The sequence below is a fragment of the Fundulus heteroclitus genome, chromosome 13 (assembly GCF_011125445.2).
Source record: "Fundulus heteroclitus isolate FHET01 chromosome 13, MU-UCD_Fhet_4.1, whole genome shotgun sequence".
NCBI classification, from domain to species: domain Eukaryota; kingdom Metazoa; phylum Chordata; class Actinopteri; order Cyprinodontiformes; family Fundulidae; genus Fundulus; species Fundulus heteroclitus.
The window spans coordinates 3,876,274-3,895,762 of record NC_046373.1 but is presented as its reverse complement, the minus strand read 5'-3'; the positions used below and the strand labels follow the sequence as shown (position 1 = coordinate 3,895,762).

At 41.9% G+C, this 19,489-nt stretch overlaps 1 protein-coding gene across 8 annotated transcripts in view; it reads right to left on the bottom strand.

The window, feature by feature from the left end:
- The window catches only part of LOC105931953 (triple functional domain protein), a 124,474-nt gene extending 111,690 nt beyond the window's left edge, over positions 1-12,784 (bottom strand). For 4 of the 8 annotated variants that reach the window (XM_036144909.1, XM_036144910.1, XM_036144911.1 and 1 more), the window contains exon 1: positions 12,450-12,519. In XM_036144909.1, coding sequence (XP_036000802.1) covers positions 12,450-12,519 — 70 coding nt within the window. Of the gene's footprint in view, positions 1-12,449 lie in introns of all 8 variants that reach the window. The other 4 variants (XM_012870879.3, XM_012870882.3, XM_036144912.1 and 1 more) reach the window with 2 other exon arrangements.
- Positions 12,785-19,489: the final 6,705 nt, after the last annotated feature.

Below are 19,489 nucleotides of genomic sequence, written 5' to 3'. Positions count from 1 at the left end.
ACAGGAAATCAAACTCCTCTTCCCTCAGGATGGTTCCTGTGCAACATATCCTAGGAAAAAAAGCTTTTTAAATGAGCACTAATTAGAGCACAGAGTTGTTCTCTTCACAAATGGCTACTTATTCTTCTGCTGCCAAAATTTAAGCAACACTTATCAGATATTTGCTTTTGTTGCATCCATGACTGGTTAGTTTAATAATAATAATAAAAAAATAAAAAAACACCTCACCTTTCTTTTTAGGCCTGTACCTAGGTAAACTCAAACTCAAACAGAATAATCCTGCAGAATAAAAACCAGAGCACAATGCAATGATCTCTCACCTCCGCCATGCTCAAAGCTTTTAGAGGCGACACCGTCACACACGGCAACAGAGCCAAGGATCCTGCCCTGCTTTCCCACGCGCTGCATGTAACCTCTAACCTTCCGACAGTCGAGACGAAGCGCGTGTGAAAAAGTCTCAGAGACTCGCTACGTTCCCAGTCACCTTCCCGTCATTTCCGCGCGCATCGGATTTCGGAGAAAAGTAAGAACTTGTTAACAGGCACCTCTCAGCGTGAGAAGCGAACGTTGTTCGTTCTTTAGACTCAATCGGGCTGTTTTTGTTCTAGTTTAGGCATTCGATTACAGCGATGCACAGACAAGTTCAAGCTGACATCATACGTGCTTGGGGCTAAATACAAAAACAGTGGCGATCTCCAGTTCACAGGATGGCTTCGCTCCCTTACTTCTGATTCAAAGTGCGCGTTAAGCCAAGCTCCATGTGTGCAAATGGACCATCTAAGGGCAAATCCAAACTGGAGATGTCTTGATCTAATGGTCCAGTATCAGGAAAGGGTCCGCACTGCAAAAACAGAACTAAAAATAAGTAATTTTTTTTTTTTTAATTAGTGTATCTGTCCTTGATTTGAGCAGGTAAACAAGATAATCTGCCAATGGAATGAGATTTTTGCACTTAAAATAGGAACAACTCATCTCCATCATCTTACTTCAAGTGTAGGATGTCTAATTATCTTATTTTAGGGGTCAAAATACTCATTCCATTGGCAGATCATCTTATTTAACTACTCAAATCTAAGTCAAAAACACTAATTTTAAGAACATTTTGCTTATTTTTAGGTCTGTTTTTGCAGTGCAATCAAGGCGTTTTCAAACGATTGCTGCTGCAGTCCCTGTTTCTAGAGGCCTGTGCTTGTCGTACTGTCTGGGAGAGGAGAGGGCGTCTTCATCTGTATGCGTTAAAATCTGATATTTATGTAGAAATAAGCAATAAAGCAATAGAGGCAGGATAAATCCAGCATATTATGGGACATAATAGCGGCTGTCAAAGATTTTGTTTCCAGGGTCCTGAACATCATTGGTCAGTCTAGATACAATGTAAGTATGCACGGATTTTTGGATTGTTTGGGGGAATAAAAATCAAACTGTAGTATTTTCCATGAAGGTTGATGCCTGGCTAAATGTTTTCAGATTTCTTAACAGCCAGAAGAACTGACTGACCCCCCCCCCCAGAAGTAACGACCCCACATGGCTGGTCAGAGATGGCTCAAGACACCAAACTCAGGACCAACGACATGAAGTTAACGCAGTTTGGGACATAAAGCAGCTTCTTGTATATTATGTGTCAGAACGATTTAATAACTACTCGTTTTTTTTTGGAAAACCGGGCTTTGTAGACTCACCTCTGGCCGGAGGTAATAATCTTCTATCCAGCCTTTCATTTACCGTATTTTCCGGACTATAAGTCGCTACAGAGTACAAGTCGCACCAGCCATAAAATGCATAACAAAGAAGGAAAAAACATATATAAGTCGCACTGGAGTATAAGTCGCATTTTTGCGGGAAATTTATTTGATAATATACAACATCAAGAACAGACATGTCATCTTGAAAGGCAATTTTAAATAAAAATAGAATGTAGGCAACAACAGGCTGAATAATTGTACGGTTAGCTTACGCTACATGACATAACTGAGAACGTGCCTGGTATGTTAACATAACATATTAAAAGCTATTCAGATAACTATAGCATAAATAACATGCGAAGAAGTTAACCAAAGCGCCCGTGTCACTCCAAATCACTAAAATCCAGTGAAATCTTCATCCTCTGTGTCACTTTCAAATAACTCCGGAGGTAAAATGCTGCGGCACTTCCGCTTCTACGTCGCTTACGTCTGATTCAACACAGGCCTAGAGCGCCCTCTTGCGGTTTGGTGTGAAAATAACAGGTGTAATGATATACCGGTAAAAATGTGTAATAATTTCACACATAAGTCGCTCCAGAGTATAAGTCGCACACCCGGCCAAACTATGAAAAAAACTGGGACTTATAGCCCGGAAAATACGGTACTTGGAGAATATGGAAGTCTGACTTCTCCCTGCAGTCACCTCCTTTTTATTAGGCCCTCCTGTAACCCTTTGAGGAGTTTGCATGCCTGTGTGTGTGTAAAAGGGTCCTGTCACTATAGATTTGAAAGGCTAAACGTACAGTTGTACGCCGCGAGAAAGATAATAGAGAGGACTGGGTGAGCCGGGAAAGAAAGAAAAATAGAACGGCTAAGCGCTCGTGTGAAAGCGAGGACGTGTGAAAAGCTATTGACAGAGAACAGCGAGTCGTGGCTTCACACCGCTCACTGAACTGCAAACTACGATGTGATGTGGAGAAGATTTCCTCCTTAATCAGCCGGAGCAGCTCTGGGATGCGCCGCTTATGCTCAGAGAAACATTACACGTGTAAAGTTACGCTTCAGATCAATCTCATTTGCATTTTATAGACTTCCAGTTCATAATTTTTTTACACAACTGATAATGACATTAAACTATGGAGTGAGGATTGTCTTAAAAAGATTTGAATAAATATAAAAGGATACATATACATTTACATACATTTATAAATATCCAAGTACAAAATACAAATATAAAAATGTGACATACAAATAAATAAACAAAATACAAATATAAAAATGTGAAATACAAATAAATAAACAAATTTATATAAATAAACGTGTCTTTGTAAATATATTTTCGAGATTTGAAAATAAATATGCTTGACTTTGTATGTGGAATCTGCATTTGTGAATCTCCTTTTTGCTTTTATGTCGATGACGTAATTTTGAGACATTCCTACAGTATATATATCCTTTTATATTTATTAAAATCTTTTTAAGACAATCCTCACTCCATATTAAACGGTTTGTGCATCAGGAAAATAAAGCTGGTCAATACTGATAAAAAAAAAACCAAATAACTCAAAGTTATACAGATGTGTAACCAAGCAGGTGTGAAAGGTCATTTGAAATAACCGGGATCGTAGGCGTTAAAGGCTCGGGGTCAAATATCCTGTCCTGTAAGCCATTTTCACAGTTGAACGGAGAGGATGTTCTAAAGAATGTGTGGACAATCCGTTCCAGCTTGCTTCCACACACGCTTCTCATACATGCTCTTCACTTGTGAGACACGTTCAGCTGGAGACGGAGCACTAAAAAAAAAAAAAAAGGTTGAAGCAACCGTTGCAGAAACAATGGTAGGAGCTTCGGGCCGCTTAAGAGCTCCATGTTTTCAGCCATATTTGACACGCCCCAGAATAAAACTGTACGGGACCTTTGGGTTAAACTGATGCGCAGTGAACAGTTCTCGTCAGGGATATCAGGTCCTCCAGATCCATTTTTGTTGTCCTCGTTTTTGTTTCTCTAAAGATTTGGACTGTCTTTTTTTTCCTGGGAGACAGAACGACGCGCCGAAGCTTGATCTGCTCTAATGAGGGACTTATGCCAGTGTGTTGGGATAAAGAAGGCGCTTCGCCTTTAGCTTAATTCACTTCTCTGGCTACGATCCGCCATTCACCCGCGGCCATGACACATGTATCACAGCTGAAAGAAGGATATCCCTTCTAAAAGCCTTAGAAAAGTGCTTCCTCTGTTGGCTGATTGGGTTTGGCCTTGGAGAAACGACAAGTAGATCTATCATCTGGAAGTAAATGAGTCACTGGAGGCTAATTAGGATTTCTGCTTGAAAGGTGCTAATCATTTCATCCCAAAGGCTGCAATCGTCCCACCTTTGCAATCGTCTTGTAGATGAGATGGACCCATCTTCAGTTTGTCAGATTACCAATCGCTCTTAGCGACGCTGGCGGATGACGCGGTCATTTTGCGGGTCTCGGCAGGGTTATGTTATCCGGCCTTGAAAATCAAACCGGGCCATTTCAGTCCGCTCTGCCGCTCCTCGTCGACTGCGTTTGGTTGACAACAACTAAGGGGTATCGATGTAGCCAGACAAAACACAATGAAACCCAAGTGAAGAAAGGTATGCTCATTGAAAACACCAAAACACACAAATAGTCATACTTTAAGCACATACACCACACTTAGAACTACAAACAAAAAACAAACCCTTTTCTCGGGAAGACTTTGAGCTATATTTTTCATACGTTTGATCGATTTTCAGTCATAGCTCTCCCTGCTTTCATAAAACAAATTTTCTATCATCTGTTCAGCATCTACTGTACGCGCAACTGGTTACGCAACTCAAAAGTACGTCTAGCAGCAGCAAGTCATATGGTTTCTATGGTTTTATCAGGGTTCCTAATATTTTATGAGAGTCAATTGGGCCAAAAGAGGCTACCGGACCATGAAGGCATGGTTCAATGCAAGGAGTCCAAAAAATAATATAAAACAAGCACTAAATACTTCAATGTCATGCCTCAGATCATCACTGTTCAATAAGCACCGTACCACCTCACTGTCTGTTATCTGTGATTTTCCTGAATGCCAACTTAAATAATAATAACAATAATAATATTAATAATAATAATGTAACACTGGTTCATTGCCTGTTTGTTTGTCAGTTTTTGTCTTCATTTTGGGTAATGTGAACTGTAATATGAACCGGAGTACCCAAAGAGAATATTTGCCGCAGTAACAAATAATATATTCTTTTCTACGACTAGTTTTGTATTCCATGAACATAAATACCTACTGCAGGAACATAAGCAGACCCTTTTAATGTGAAAGCAGGTGGGTACAAGTACTGCTATAAAATGTATTAGGAGGGGACAAAATGGTAATGCGTACACAACGAGGCTACTAATTGGTCAAGGGAAGAATAGACGAGTGGCACTCCAGGACATCCGTCCCTTTAAGGTATTAAAAGGCAAATCCCACTGGGAGCTGCACACTCTGTGCAGGATAATATCCCTTGTTGTCTGGGAATGCCTTGGGATTGGCCATCAGGCGCTGGAGAGAGGGATGTCTTGGTTTCCTACTTGAACATGTTACCTCTGTGACCCAATCCTGGACTGAAAGGTAGGCAGATGGATGTTGAAATTAAGCATCCAGGTCAGCATACGGAACATAAGGAGCCACTCTAACCAGCAGGCGGACCCGCTCAAATGCTTTAGGGGGAAACTGCTGCCACGTTTATGTTAATGCATTGGACGTTTTTACTACACGATTGAGAAATCCAGAGCAAAATATGCCGAGAGATGCTTATTCACACACGCCTGCCTTCCAAAAAGCTTTAGACTGTTTTCAGGGCTGCAGCTTCTCAGTGGTTACAGATTGGAAGCAATCTGCGAGGAAGAAATTGGGAACAAAATCTATGTCGAACACAACGCTGTCCCACCCCACAAAGAAAGGACGATCAGAGAAATGTGCTTGGTTCCGCATTAAGCTTTAGGCTCTGCTCTGTCTCTGACTTGGCAGCTTTCAGCCTGGAGGAAACCTTCAACGGATGGAGCTCAATCTGTCTCCATCTCCCGGATCAATACCCATTAGTCTAGGAGCGGGTCCGTGTTCACATCTGTGCGCGCAGACCTCATCCTGGATGAATGGGACCTGAGTCATAAACACAGGCTCTGGATCAGATTTCTCCTTCCTTTTCCTCATACCTGCGTCTTTCACTTGTTCTCTTGCACAAACACACAGGACGCTCATTCAAACATTACAGGGCCTGTGAATGGTAAGCAGCAACCTCCCCACGAAGCTTCAAGTAAGAACCTAGCTGTCAAATAGCCACAGACCAGTAGGGGCCTTTCATCTAAAAAATACACTGTTTCACAGTATTAGGGTATTGTCAAAAAGTTTATACCAAGATATTTTATGTTAGCAAATTTTATTTCATTTAAAAAGAGTTGAAAACAACAATTATTCCACTTATTAACAACAACATACTGAGGTTACAATAATTTGTAACATTTGGTATAGTCGTGTTCATTTTGACTAAAATATTTAGGTATTTATGTATTAGTAAAATGTATATATCTATATCTCGATATCTCGATAGATAGATAGATAGATAGATAGATAGATAGATAGATAGATAGATAGATAGATAGATAGATAGATAGATAGATAGATAGATAGATAGATAGATAGATAGATAGATAGATAGATAGATAGATAGATAGATAGATAGATAGATAGATAGATAGATAGATAGAAGGCCTAACCGCATGAACATGTATCCGTTTTTCCAGATATCCGGCTACGTGTGTACTAGGCCTTTAAATCCTTTAAATTAAAACCAATTCTACAAAAAAAAACTCTAAACATAGTAGTAGTGGTTTTCAAGCGTTGAGATCTTTATTAAGATTTAGTATCGGATTATTGTTCTCTCCTTTAACAAAAAAAATGTGTTTATAAAAAAAAATATCTGTGGAGGTTAAATATTCCTTTAACTTCCACAATATGGCTGCCCATGTTTGTTTGTTTTTTGCGCAACCAGATATATTTGAGAACAGCTTAAAGTGTTATTTTTGTAAGTGAGAGAAAAGTGAAACAGGAAACAGGTCTGGGTCACCATCAGGGCAACCAAAGACAGACATGAAGGTGAGCTGTATGACTGACAACAACAAAAGTGACTTCTACCAGAGCTCTGACGTGAAGTGCCCAGGGGACGCAAACAGGACGGGTTTTATGTTGTTGTTTTGGCTCAGGACAAGGAAGCCCCTTAACCCTGCAACCAAAAGTAAAGCAGGAAACGTGAACTGGGCATGAAATTAAAATGAAGAGCACAGACAGGCGGCCGGCACACCGTGGGGAAGAAAGCAGAACGGCGAGGAAGTTGAGGAATGATGAAGAACGGTAGATGTGTATGGGGCTAGATGTGGGGAGGGGGGGGGCAGCCTGTGGAAAGAATCTCGAAACGCTGCAGGTCACGACAAGACTTTTTTAAATACATGAAGAGGAAGTTCACAAGAACAGTGCTACCTCCTCCCCTCTCTCTTGAAAACAAAATGTTAGCCACAGGAGAGTCCTCGCGCTAGCTTATCAACCGGACAAGATGCTCCGTTTTTCTGCTGCTAAGGTGGGGAAACTTTTGGAAAACATAAAAGTGTGCTGGCAACCAGAACCTGTCACGGAGAAGCCGACCAGCAACGCTAGCTTTAAAGGCTAATCCAAGCCATTTATTGTCATTTTCTTCCATAACTAACAGCTTTACAGCAAAACCAGACAACGGATGAGAGGGAAGCATCTGGAGCCGCTGCAAAATCTACAACATCTGGACAGGGGTGAACCTCCACTAAATGCTACAGACGCACTAACTGATCGGCATTATCAAATACTAAAAATGAGATTCTTTTTAAAGCTCCTTTTTGTAAAATGCATAAATCCTAAGACTTCCCAGTATCTCCTGTCCAGAAGCACACGGACCAATGGAAAGGACACAAGTTTGAGGTGTTTTGAGTTTCATTAACTTACATAAAGGTTATGGACAGCGTGGATAATCTCATAATTCCTTTATTTTCTGCAAGATTCAAAACGTGCACCTCTATCTAAGAACCTGCAGCGCATTTGTTTCTTTCCTATGCGTTAAGAACTGTACGAGATTACAGAGACTGGACTGCAAAGTTGGTTGCCACGGAAATCACAGATAAACGGACTCTGGAGGCAAAGTGTCTGACGTACTCTGACTGGACAGAATGACTGGTTGCTTTCTGAATCTGTAAACATTCTTCTGCCTTTTAGATTAAATATGGTAAAATATAGTTACGGTTTGAAGAGTTTTATATTACTACAGAAGTCTACAATGCAAACACCACACTATCAGATAAAAGAACCAGGGGAGGCCGAGAACAGGCAGAAAGTTTAAGCAGACCTTAAAGAAAAGCAGAGAACTGTCATTAAAAACCTGCTCCCTGTAACTCAGCTAACACCGATTCTTTACTGTTTATCATGAAAATCTGGTTGGTAAGATAAAAGATGTAATTTAAGTAGAAATCTTTATAAAAATAAAAATAAATAATAAATAAAAAACACCACATTTTTGTCCAATTGTTTTAAGTTCTTGAAAACAGAAAAAGCAATAAAGTGTGGAAACGCAAACCTTCTCCCACATTGTTCATGGAGCTTAAAAACTCTACAAAGACCTTAAACAACAGGCCTGGCCTCCAGTGCAGAAAGGAGAGTGGATTTCTCCAGAAATGTAATCATATAAAGCCAATCCCTGCTTACAGGAAACCTCCCTCCAGAGTTTGCCAGCTATTTTTCACACCGCAACAACACGGTGACAGTGAACGTCCACGCGCAACAACTTAGGGCTAAAGGTGAAGAAAATCCATGCATGGCTCATGGTGACTATTAAAGCAGGATAAGAAAAAGGAAGTAGGAGGACTTGAAACCAATGGTCAGGGTTCACCGTGTCCTTGTTATGGTCGCAGATTTCTTCCTGAAACTCCTTCTATTTGCTCCTGCTGGAGCAGTTGCGTCACCGCCGTAAACGCGTAAAGAGGTTTGATCCGCAGCACTTCTTATCTTCTTAAAATAAAGTAAATAAATGGGCCGCGTGAGACAGGGAGCCGTTTTAGGGCACGCTGAAACTGCAGATAGGTTGGCGGTCAATGAATGTAGCAACGCAAGAAAAACACATAAGACGTGTTTAGCCAAAAGACAAAAAAAAAAAAGACAGGGCCTGCGTGCGTGCAAGAAATTTAAAGGATGCTTCCCGCCTCGCCATTTAAGACAAAAGCCAAAAGATCACCTCAGTGTGGAGACCGAGCTTCCCTCCAAGGCTCAATGTCTCGCCAGACCTAAAGCCACAGCAACCAAGGGGTCCAAGTCCCCTGCTTGTTTACAGTATTCTCCCAAATCTGACGTTTCACTGAGTTCCAGCACACAAAGCAGTGCATTAGCATAGCCTTGTTTATATATATATATATATATATATATATATATATATATATATATATATATATATATGTGTGTGTGTGTGTGTGTGTGTGTGTGTGTGCGTGCGATTAGAATAAATTTTGAATATTGTAAAAAAGAAAGAGAAACTCATGAAATAGATTGGTTATAAATGGAATGAAACATCTTAAACTTTTATTTCTTGAAATCTTGATGACTACGGCTTACAGACATTAGAAACCCAAAATTCAGAGTCTGTTAAATTTGACCATCATGACTGAGTTAAATATCGGGTCACGTGCACACGCCCTAATTGGTCCATTAACTCAAACTCCTGCATCAAGCGTCCCGAGCCTCTGATTGGTCTCTCAGGCCTTACACGGCGATGAACATGGTCATTTTTATAAGCGATTAAGGGGGAAAAAATGTGCATCCACATGAGACGCAGCACAACTGTTAAGGTGTAGTAGCTATGCTGGGCCCACTGGAGGCGCTGTGTGCCTGCTAAAGAAACGTGCAATCAACCCGCCATCGTTGTTGTTATTAGTGAGAGCGAGGCGTCTGCGGCTTTTAGTTACATAGAAAGTTGAGCAGAAGGAAAAAGTGTGGTAGGAAACGATGCGCCAGCAACAGGCATATTGAAATGAATGACGTTATTAAGGCATAATAACCACAACTTTGGGAGGATTGTGAAGAACAATGCATTGAAGAAGCTTCAAAGGCCTCATCCATGTTGTTCAGATACAGAAAAGCCCCCTAAACTGTCATTTGTCTCTCATTTGCGGGAAGGAGCCGATTTCATAATGCAATCAGGGCTAAGACTGCACGCATTGCTCTAAGGCACGTTTCAAACACACGGCCCGCGGGCCAAATCTGGCCCGTCAAGGCAATTTATCCGGCTCCCAAGATCCAAAAAAAAAAAGCTACATCATCTCATAAAGTAGAGGCATATATCCTTTTAAATTGTATAAAGTGGCTAAACCTGTGCCTCCTGTAGCAAATGTTGATCCTTTCAACAGTGTAGTAACAGCATCCTGCCACTAGATGTCAGTTTCCCCACAACACATTAAAACAACCCAGAAATGACCAAAAAGAGAAAAAAGTGATGCAGAACAATGAGAGTTTAAAGTGTAACTCACCACAACATCAACTTTTTTTTGCAGATAAACTGTATAAACTGGGCTTAGGGTGCTACGTTTATGTTGCTATGCATTTTATTTTATTTTTCTATGTGAAATGACATGTATCATCTATACACATGCAACCGCCCCTTTTTATCACTTCATGATGCCGAAGTGGGCCAACATAGAAATGAGCTTGACACCCCTGCTCTAAGGGTTCCATCTGCACATGCGTTTGCTTTTGTGTATTGAAAGCATTTTCATTTGATATACATGCAATCTATTTGTGATGCGAAAAATATGTCTCACAAAGTGTTACACTGGGCCTGCTCAACTCAGGACTTGGCTATACTATCATAATGACTATTTGTATTGTCATTCCAATAGCTGTGTCAGGAACAACATAAGAGCAGGCTCCGTGCGCCTTGGTTGACCCCAGGTGTGTGTAGACGGTCTCCGTTGGACAGCACCGTTATTTGGTCACATGGTTGCCAAAAAATACTCAGGATTTTTGGTGGGTGGCTTCCTGGTACTTCCTGGTATACTGATTTGCATAATTATGTATTTAGGAGCGGCTCAAGAATGAAGTGCAGGTGCCCAGTTTCCCACAGATTGCGATGCATAAATGAAAGGTGATGGGTCTGTTCCAAGTTTACGTTTAGTTGTGCAAAGGGCGGGACCAACGTCATGTTGAACCCTATGGATCAAGAATGGGATGTCACTGAAATTCATATGCCAGTCAAGCCAGGAGGGAGAACAATTTTTTGGCAATATGGCGTATATTACCCCGTATAAGTGACAGCCGTGGGAACGCTACATCTGTTCCGTGCTTCTTAACCTCAGTACACGAACTCGGTGTAATTTTGTAAGTCACCATTACTTTCAGATCATTTGTGCTGACATGCAATTCTCAGCTAGCCTCCCTAATTTGTGTCCGTGCATTCAAACGCAGCACCAGGGAAATGCCACAGCTCGCCCATTCTTCTCTCTGTGAGGCATGCTGGGCTATAAACTAAAACATAACCCGTGTTTGAGTGGCAGAACTAAGTCTCCACACGGAGCTCGGTGTGCAGTGACCATTTTCTGAGCCATTGTTGCAGCCAGTGCACCGACTACGGGCCCATATCTGCTTCCACCGTCCAGCCCTAGCCTGCTCAGCTAGCAGCTAGCTTTTCATTGTACACTGGGCGAAAAGACGGAGCTTAGCGCGCGGCTGTAAGCTGCACTACGGGCTTTAAAGACAAGAGGCAGGCGCGGAGGGGCGTAATGGCACCGACTAGCTTCGGCGGCTATGTCACAGAGCTAGCTTTCACTTGCTCAGCTGCACGCCCAGGTTACGTGTGCCACGCCATGCATTGTTTACATAGCTCGCGCGGCCGCGTTCGCCCTGACAGCCCGGGGAACGACCATCTACCGCCGCCCCCAGAGACACGCCACGCGCCACGGGCACGCGATATCCGCGTCGCCCCTCCGCGCGCAGGGAAAGCGGGACGGCACGGGTCAGAGCTGCCTGTCCCGCTCGCGGCCAAGCTAGCCGGGCTTGAGCTAGCTAGCGCCCCATTAGCCAGCGGACCAGGGTTGGCCAAATCTGTGCCAGGTGTCATTATTAGCCTTCAGGCCGAAGTCTGTAGCGCGCAGCGTTCAGACACCGCGGAGTGAATGTTAAAATCCTCCATGTACGACTCTGGCGGTACTCTGGGCTGACTCAAACAAAAAGGAAAAAAAAAAAAAGAAAAAGTCGCTTTGCAACAAACCTTTCCAGGCTGGAGGCTAAGCGTTTCCAATTTCACCTCAAAGGGGCTGTTTGGTATTCTTGTTTTGTTAAACGACTGCCAGGGTTTGCGAGTTTTTTTTTTTTAATAAGCTGCAACAAGACAAGAGGGTGGCGTCGGTTTGCAAACACTGTAACCAGGCAAGCAGGGCGAAATCAAAGGTGTCCGATAATGGAACTCGGGACATTAGCATTCTAGCTAACGGTGAGCTATAGTTTATAGTACGAGGGGATAAGAAAAAAAACAAATATCAGTGTTTGAAACGTACAGCATTAGCCTTGGTGATTAACTCCGACTAGTGTGAGCCATTTACACCATCTGCACATTATAGAGTGTTTTCTACATGAGCCCCTAAGATGACCCTACGATGGGGGAACAATGTCCATCCCGTAGCTGGACCAGCTGAAAGCTCGGTCCCTCACTCCTTTGGGGCTTACCGGTCTTAAACGGCGTCTCTATGTCACCGGCGTCCTTCGTGGTTTCCTCCGCTCCTTCCCCGGAGCTCATGGCTGCCTCGACCCGGATCCCGGGGCTCGCTGCCTCCTAAGTGGTCGATACCTCCCGAAAAACGACAAAAAGATGGCACACGGTCTCCGCCGTGCAGGAAAAGGGCGTCATGGAAGCCACACGGACGGCTGCGGGGACTGGCGACTGGTTAGCCGTGCCATCTGCAGCCCTCCATCTTGGGGTAACGTAACTGGAAACGATCAGACAGGGGGGCACCGGGTTCCTTCCGCGGAGTGGAGCCCAGGGAGGGAGGGAGGTAGGGGGTGGGGGGAGAGAGCGGCTCGGGGAATCTCCGGCAGGCTTCGGAAATGATCAGGAGGAGGACGCGGGTCATGCGGGAGCGGCACGCAGAGGGAGGTCAACGTAAAGCCAAACTTAACACGTTGAAATAAAAAATAACACGAAAGACAGTTCCGCTAAAAAAATCGTTCTTTTTTTATTTTTGTTTGTTTATTTATTTTGTTCTTTTTTTTTTTAGAAAATAAACGGCATTCATGGCCACAAACGCTCCATTTCACTTTGATATGCAAAACGAAGTTTGGGGGCAAAGACACATTAAACCAGAAACTAACCGTTTCAGGGTATGCCGAAGTGTTAATTACTCATTCTTAGAGAAAGTATTGCTGGAGCCAAGGTAATTAAAAGCATCCCGGAAACAACAATAACAGAAAAGGTCAGCTGCCTTGAAGTTCCCGTCATGAATGTCGGTGCCAAACTTCTGAGCGGACGCCTTGTGACTGCTGCCACCTACTGGAGGAATCCAGAATTGACGCTTTAGGTCGGGTCCAGTTTTACGCAAGAAATAGAGAAGTTGATTGTGGAATGGGGCAAACTGAGTATTATTCTTGCACCTTAAACATCTTTAATTGGAATTTCTACCCAACACAAGATGTGCATCATTGGGAGGTGGGGGGTGTGGGGTGGGGGGGTTGCATCAAGAGGAAATTCATCAGAGTTGCTATCTGATTAATACTGGTGATCAATATTATCGTTCTATAAATAAATTTCTAAATGGTTTTCAAGTACTTCTTGAGTTGGTTTTAGTTCATAAATATTTGGAAATTGTGTCATGCCTCTTTTTTTTTTTTTTTACATTTAACAAAGTTTGGTTGTTTTTTTTTTACATTGTCCTCCAATCAGGGGTCAAATTCTCATCATAACACATATGCCTGTCAATTGAAGTGAAGACATAGTTGACTTAAACCCTAAAACCAAGGGTTTGAGTTGTAAAAGGGGTTAGGCAGGGATGGTGGTGACTGAGTATAACTCATACATTTAATATTAACTATGCAATGAAGATTTCAGCACTGACTTTCAGTTGAACTAGTATCTCTTCTACTTTGCTATTATCTTTCCATTCTAGCAACTTTGACATTATCCATTAATAGGTTATTATTTTTTATTGTTTATTTAGTTGTTAATATTCATATCAAATACTGTGGTACGTTTTAAGGGTATTGCTTTTTTTTTACGAGATGTGCTAGATGTTTTCATTGTTTATGTTTACTATGTATGGTCTTAACTATAGTGTTTTGATACATTTGATTTATTGTGTCATTTGAATCCTGTTACCTTTCTCCTCATACAACATATGTCGTGTTTCTTCACCAATCAAATACACATGGTTGTGTTTCCAGTTTCTCACCCTCTATACTTCCCTTTAAATCCTCATAGCTAACAATTACTTGTTTTATCCATCGGTTTGCTTGATTTGATTATTTTGAGCATTTAATTGTGTGTTTTCATCTTGTGATTGTGTCAATCAGTTTTTTTTAAACCTTTGAAAAACACTTTGTGTCATTCTTGATTTCACTTCTCTATGAATAAAATTGTATTTAATCTTGGTGGAATTTCTCACTTCAGGTCTTTCCACAACACAGCTCTTGGATTCAGTTCATAGTTCTACTTTTTCAAAATACAAAAAAGCTTTACCCTCATTTTTTCTTACAAGAGACAAGAGACTAACGGAACATATATACATACACACAAAGAAATCCCAGCTTCACTTTCTTTTCCTGAAATATGCTGTCTTTTTCTGTGTTGTCCACCAGGAGGAGTCTTATGCTAAGACTCAGCTGGCCTCCCAAGAAACCTGGTCAGACAGCCTTTGCAATTTTGGATGGTTGTGGGTTTTAACTAGATTCGGTTGCCATAATACAAGCCAAAAGCCCCCAGAATAAAAAATAAATAAAAAAATACAGAAAACCTTCAGAAGTAGATTTAGTAATTTCACTCCCTATCAGTAAATGGGACACTGATATGTCTACTGGTGTAGATTTTAATTTTTGGGGTCAAATTTGCACAAAAAATATTCCAACCATCAGCTGATACAACACAACAATATTTCATAGGATCCACTACTCAGGTCAAAGGATGCTCCAAATGAGTTTCTCACTTACCCATGTCCAAACTGCATGGAAGACTGGCAGCTATGGACGTGCTCCCTGGTGTCTGTGGCTTTTGGCTAAAAGTATGTGAAGACCCATCAACATGCCTAGAGTACACAGTCCCAGTTTGCCCCTCACTTTGACTTCTTAGTGACATCACAAAAGCGGATTTGGAAACAAATACATTCAAATCCTGCTTGCGGCATTGCAAAAACAAACAATATAAACAATATTTTAAAACTGGGAGAATAAAAAGAATTGAAAATAATACATTTTTCATAAATATGTTATCAGATGTGGGCTGTGCAGTGGGTAGCGCTGTTGCCATGCAGCAAGAAGGTCCTGGGTTCAAGTCCTGCCCTTGCCCTGGAACCCACGCATGCATCCTGTGCATGCGTGGGTTCTCTCTGGGTACTCCGGCTTCCTCCCACAGTCCAAAAACATGACTGTTAGGTTAATTGGCCTTTCTAAATTCTCCTTAGGGGTGTGTGAGAATGGTTGTCTGTCTCTGTGTTGCCCTGCGACAGACTGGTGACCTGTCCAAGGTGTACCCCGCCTCTCATCCATTGACAGCTGGAGATAGGCACCAGCCCCCCTCACGACCCCACAAGGGATATTGAATTGAATTGATATCTTTATTTCGAACATGCAGGAGAAAGTATATATAAAAAATTTTTTTTAAAAACATTGGCGAGAAACAATAAACAAGGTACCCTTCTTTCCTGAGTTAATATACCTCTATTACATGTGCGAAAAGGAGTAGGAAGAAGTAAAACTTATGTACTCCTACCCCTTTAATTCTTTTATTTCTTCAATTTACAATATTTATAATTGTGTTGCTATATATATATGTATATATGTATGTATATACACACACCTACGTACACATATACATACATGATTATATATACACATATACCCTCATACATATATACAAATAACAAAACAAAAACACAAACAAAACTTTCCACCATACTTATCTATACCTTCTGAAAATAATTTCTTTGTACATTTATTTGACAATAGACGTGTTAGAAGATGGATGGATATGTTATCAGACTTTAATTTGAATTTCTTCTGTTGGTTTTTCCTTATAAGCAGACATTTCCACCATTGAAACAGTTTTTGGCATTGAGGCTGTGTTGGTCCATGGACCACTCTGGTTCTCTGGTTCTGCCCCTGGCTTGTGTGGCGAGCTTGGAGGCTGGGCCCCCAGGGAGGCTTAGGACCTGCTCTGGCTCCAGGCGGAGTGGATGCTTGCGTACAGTGCATGGGCCTCTTGGCTATAGTATGGTGGCCCAGGGGTGTGAGGGCATATGGGGCAAAAATGGGTTGTCCACAGGCAATACTTCAGTAAGAGGTATTGCTGCAAAGTCAACGACACAATGCAAGCGACTGTGAGTTCAGAATGTCAATGACTCGATGCAATCTGCTGGGTTTCCTGAGATGGAAAAGTTTTTAACTAATTTGAATCAATAGAATTGACTTACTAAAGCACCTTGAAATGAAGTGCTGTGGATTGGTGCTATTTAAACAAACTGAATTGAACTAACTTGAGATAGCCTTCTTGTAGAGCAGATTTCCCCCGGCACATGTAGGCAATCAGCTTCACTATGGTACACCTGAAATGCCAGGACAGGACATGTAAAAAAAAAAAAAAAAGTTATTTTAAAATTAAAATCTGGATTTATTCAGATTTTAAATTTCCATGCCTCCATTCAGTAGTTGCTCTGAATGGATGGATGGAAGAACTCGCAGTTGTAATCATAAAGAGGAAAGCCTCAAAAGTCTGTTTTGTTCATCATGATTTAACGCCCATATTTTAATGATTTCTGATGCGTGTCTATGCCGGAGTCATACCTCATGCTGTAGCTACACGTAACCTCAATTTTAGTAAATAACAGAAACATTTCAGTGGTTGCTTCTAAGGACCAACCGGCCCGTCTCCTCTGACTCGACAGTCTATTTGGAAGAGCTGCAAGTTAGACATAATAAACTTGTCTCTGCTATTTATTTGCTGCTATTCATTTAATGAATAAGGTGTAGGCGCTAATGTGAGGAATAAGACACATTTTAATCTGTGATATGTTCATGCCCGATACAATAATATTAGTGGTGACTGGTGGGCGACAGACTTAACTGGTGGCCAAAGACTGCTGGAGATAGGCACCAGATCTCCACAACTAGTCAAAGAGAAGCGAGTATAGACGATGGATGGATGGATGGATGGATGGATGGATGGATGGATGGATGGATGGATGGATGTTTTGCCTTTCTGCATTGAGCAGGCTTTACTTTGGGGGGAGCCAAATCACTCTTTTACATAATAGTCCAAATTAAGAGAAGCCTATTTTCCATTTTTTACACCCAGAAAATGATTATGTCCCCGCATTTTATGAGATTATTATAGTATATCTGGGTGGTTGATTTCATGCTGATAGGAACTTTGAATATCCAGCAGTACAGTATGAAAATGTGTATATAGTCTGGTTTATAAACATCTGTCTTGATTGTAATGAACTGTGGATCACTATGTTTTCGTGGGTAAACATATAGTGATGAGGAACCTCTACGACAGCAGTGGCTTGTTTTTTTTTATTAACTCAGCTCCGCTGAATGGCTGACCCCTGTCCAAAGATTGTTTCATTCCCCCAGCAGCTCCCCGATAAATAGCAATATATCCCTCCGAAATGTCAGCAGTAATTACTCCTGCGCTCTGAGACAACCTCTGAAATGAAAGAAGGCTGGCGACGATCATGTGCCCTTATCCGTGCTTTGTCCACATACCCGCCACTGTCCTCGCTGCTGCTGCTGGAAAGAGTCGTTGACAGTCCAAATCTCCGCTCTCCAGAGCCACTCTCTGTGCCGGCGTGTGTGTTTGCCGCGGTCATGCACAGCTCTCAGCAAAGTGGCGTCCTTCCATTAGCTACCCCCTGCTCATGCTGTCATAATTACAAGGAGGGGGGGGGGAAAGAGAGAAATACCAGCAGGTGGGATTGGCTCACAGAAATGCACAAAAATGTTTGGTGGCCTGGGTCTGATAAATGAAAACTAACAGGTAAACCGGATCGCTGTGTAACCAAGCAGTGTGCATTTGCGGTGCAGTTTTTGGTCACAGATGCAAATGCATTGCTACGCTGAATATATAGGTCACGCACACCAGGGAACACAGCAAACAGATCAGGTACAAAGTTTATGGAAGTTAAAAGGCTAAAAGCAAGGTTGGGCTGCAAAACAATATCCCAAGGTTTGAGCATCCCACAGAGAGCTTGGGCTATTTTGCAAAGGAGAATGGGCAAAAAATGTCAGTCTCGACGTTTACAAAGCTGGTTGGAACACACTCCAAAAGACTTAACAGGTGTAATAGCAGGAAAAGATGGCAAGATAAATGATTGAATCAGAGGTGATGAATACCATGCATCCTTCCGGGTTGTACGGTGGTGCAGCTGCTAGCATTGTTTGTTTGCATAAAGGAGGTCCTGCAATCAAATCCCAGCCTGCATGTTCTCTCTGTGTATGTGCGGATTCTCTTTGGGTACTCCGGCACAGCCCAAAAACATATTTTCCAGGTTAATTGGTAGCTCCTGTGATGGACTGACAACCTGTCAAGGGTGTAACATGCCTCTTGTTCAATGACTGTTAGAGATAGGCACCATCATCCCCACAGCCCGTTCAGACTGAGTGGGTATAGTTTGTGGACGGGCGGGCGTGTCAAACCTCCCATTTTCACAATTCTGCACTACCCCGTTTTCTGTCTGTTTGACCTTTAGACTCAATTTGCTCTGAATAACTGGTACTGCACCATCTACTTTATGCTGAAAATGGAAAAACCCATCCACTAGTGTGGGTGGTTATTTTAAATGAATGTCTACAAAAAATATTTTGAGTGCTTGCCAGAAGACTTTGAAATGTCGTCCACCACTGGGGCACACATGTCATGCCCTTGAGGGATGCCTACTGTGTCCAATCTACTAATACTGTTTGCTGTCATAGTTACACAACAGATCCAGAGTCAGAGGTCTGAAGGCCCTGCAAGGGACACATGTCGCTGGAATAAAGTCAGGGAGAAACAGCTCTTAGATGTGCCACCCTTGGATATTCACTTTGTTTTCTGACTGTTCAGACGAGCCAGTTAGATATACAACCATATTCTTAACTGAGATTACATTTACATACAGAAAAATGGCGACCAGTTGCGCTTGGTGTTATTACAATCATAGACATTATATACGTAGACGCGTCGTTGGGCGGGTTCTGCCTATGCTGCGATGCATCAGAGCGTCCGCCATGTTAAATGTGGCAAATCTGCAGTTACTCAGTCACTCAAACAGCATCAGTGGGACTTTAATCTCAGAATATACTTTGTATTCGTAATATTTTTATTTTTGTAATATTACAAGTTTATTTTTGTATCCCTTTAGCCTAATTCTCCTGAATTTATTCTCGTAAAGAATAAAAATAATTAAAATAATCTAACCTGGCCCTATTACTCCAGGAGTGAAATAATTCTGCAAACTGTGACTATTTTGGAAATGTTCCCTCTTAGTTCTCATAATATGACGTTTTTAATTTATTTAGAAAGA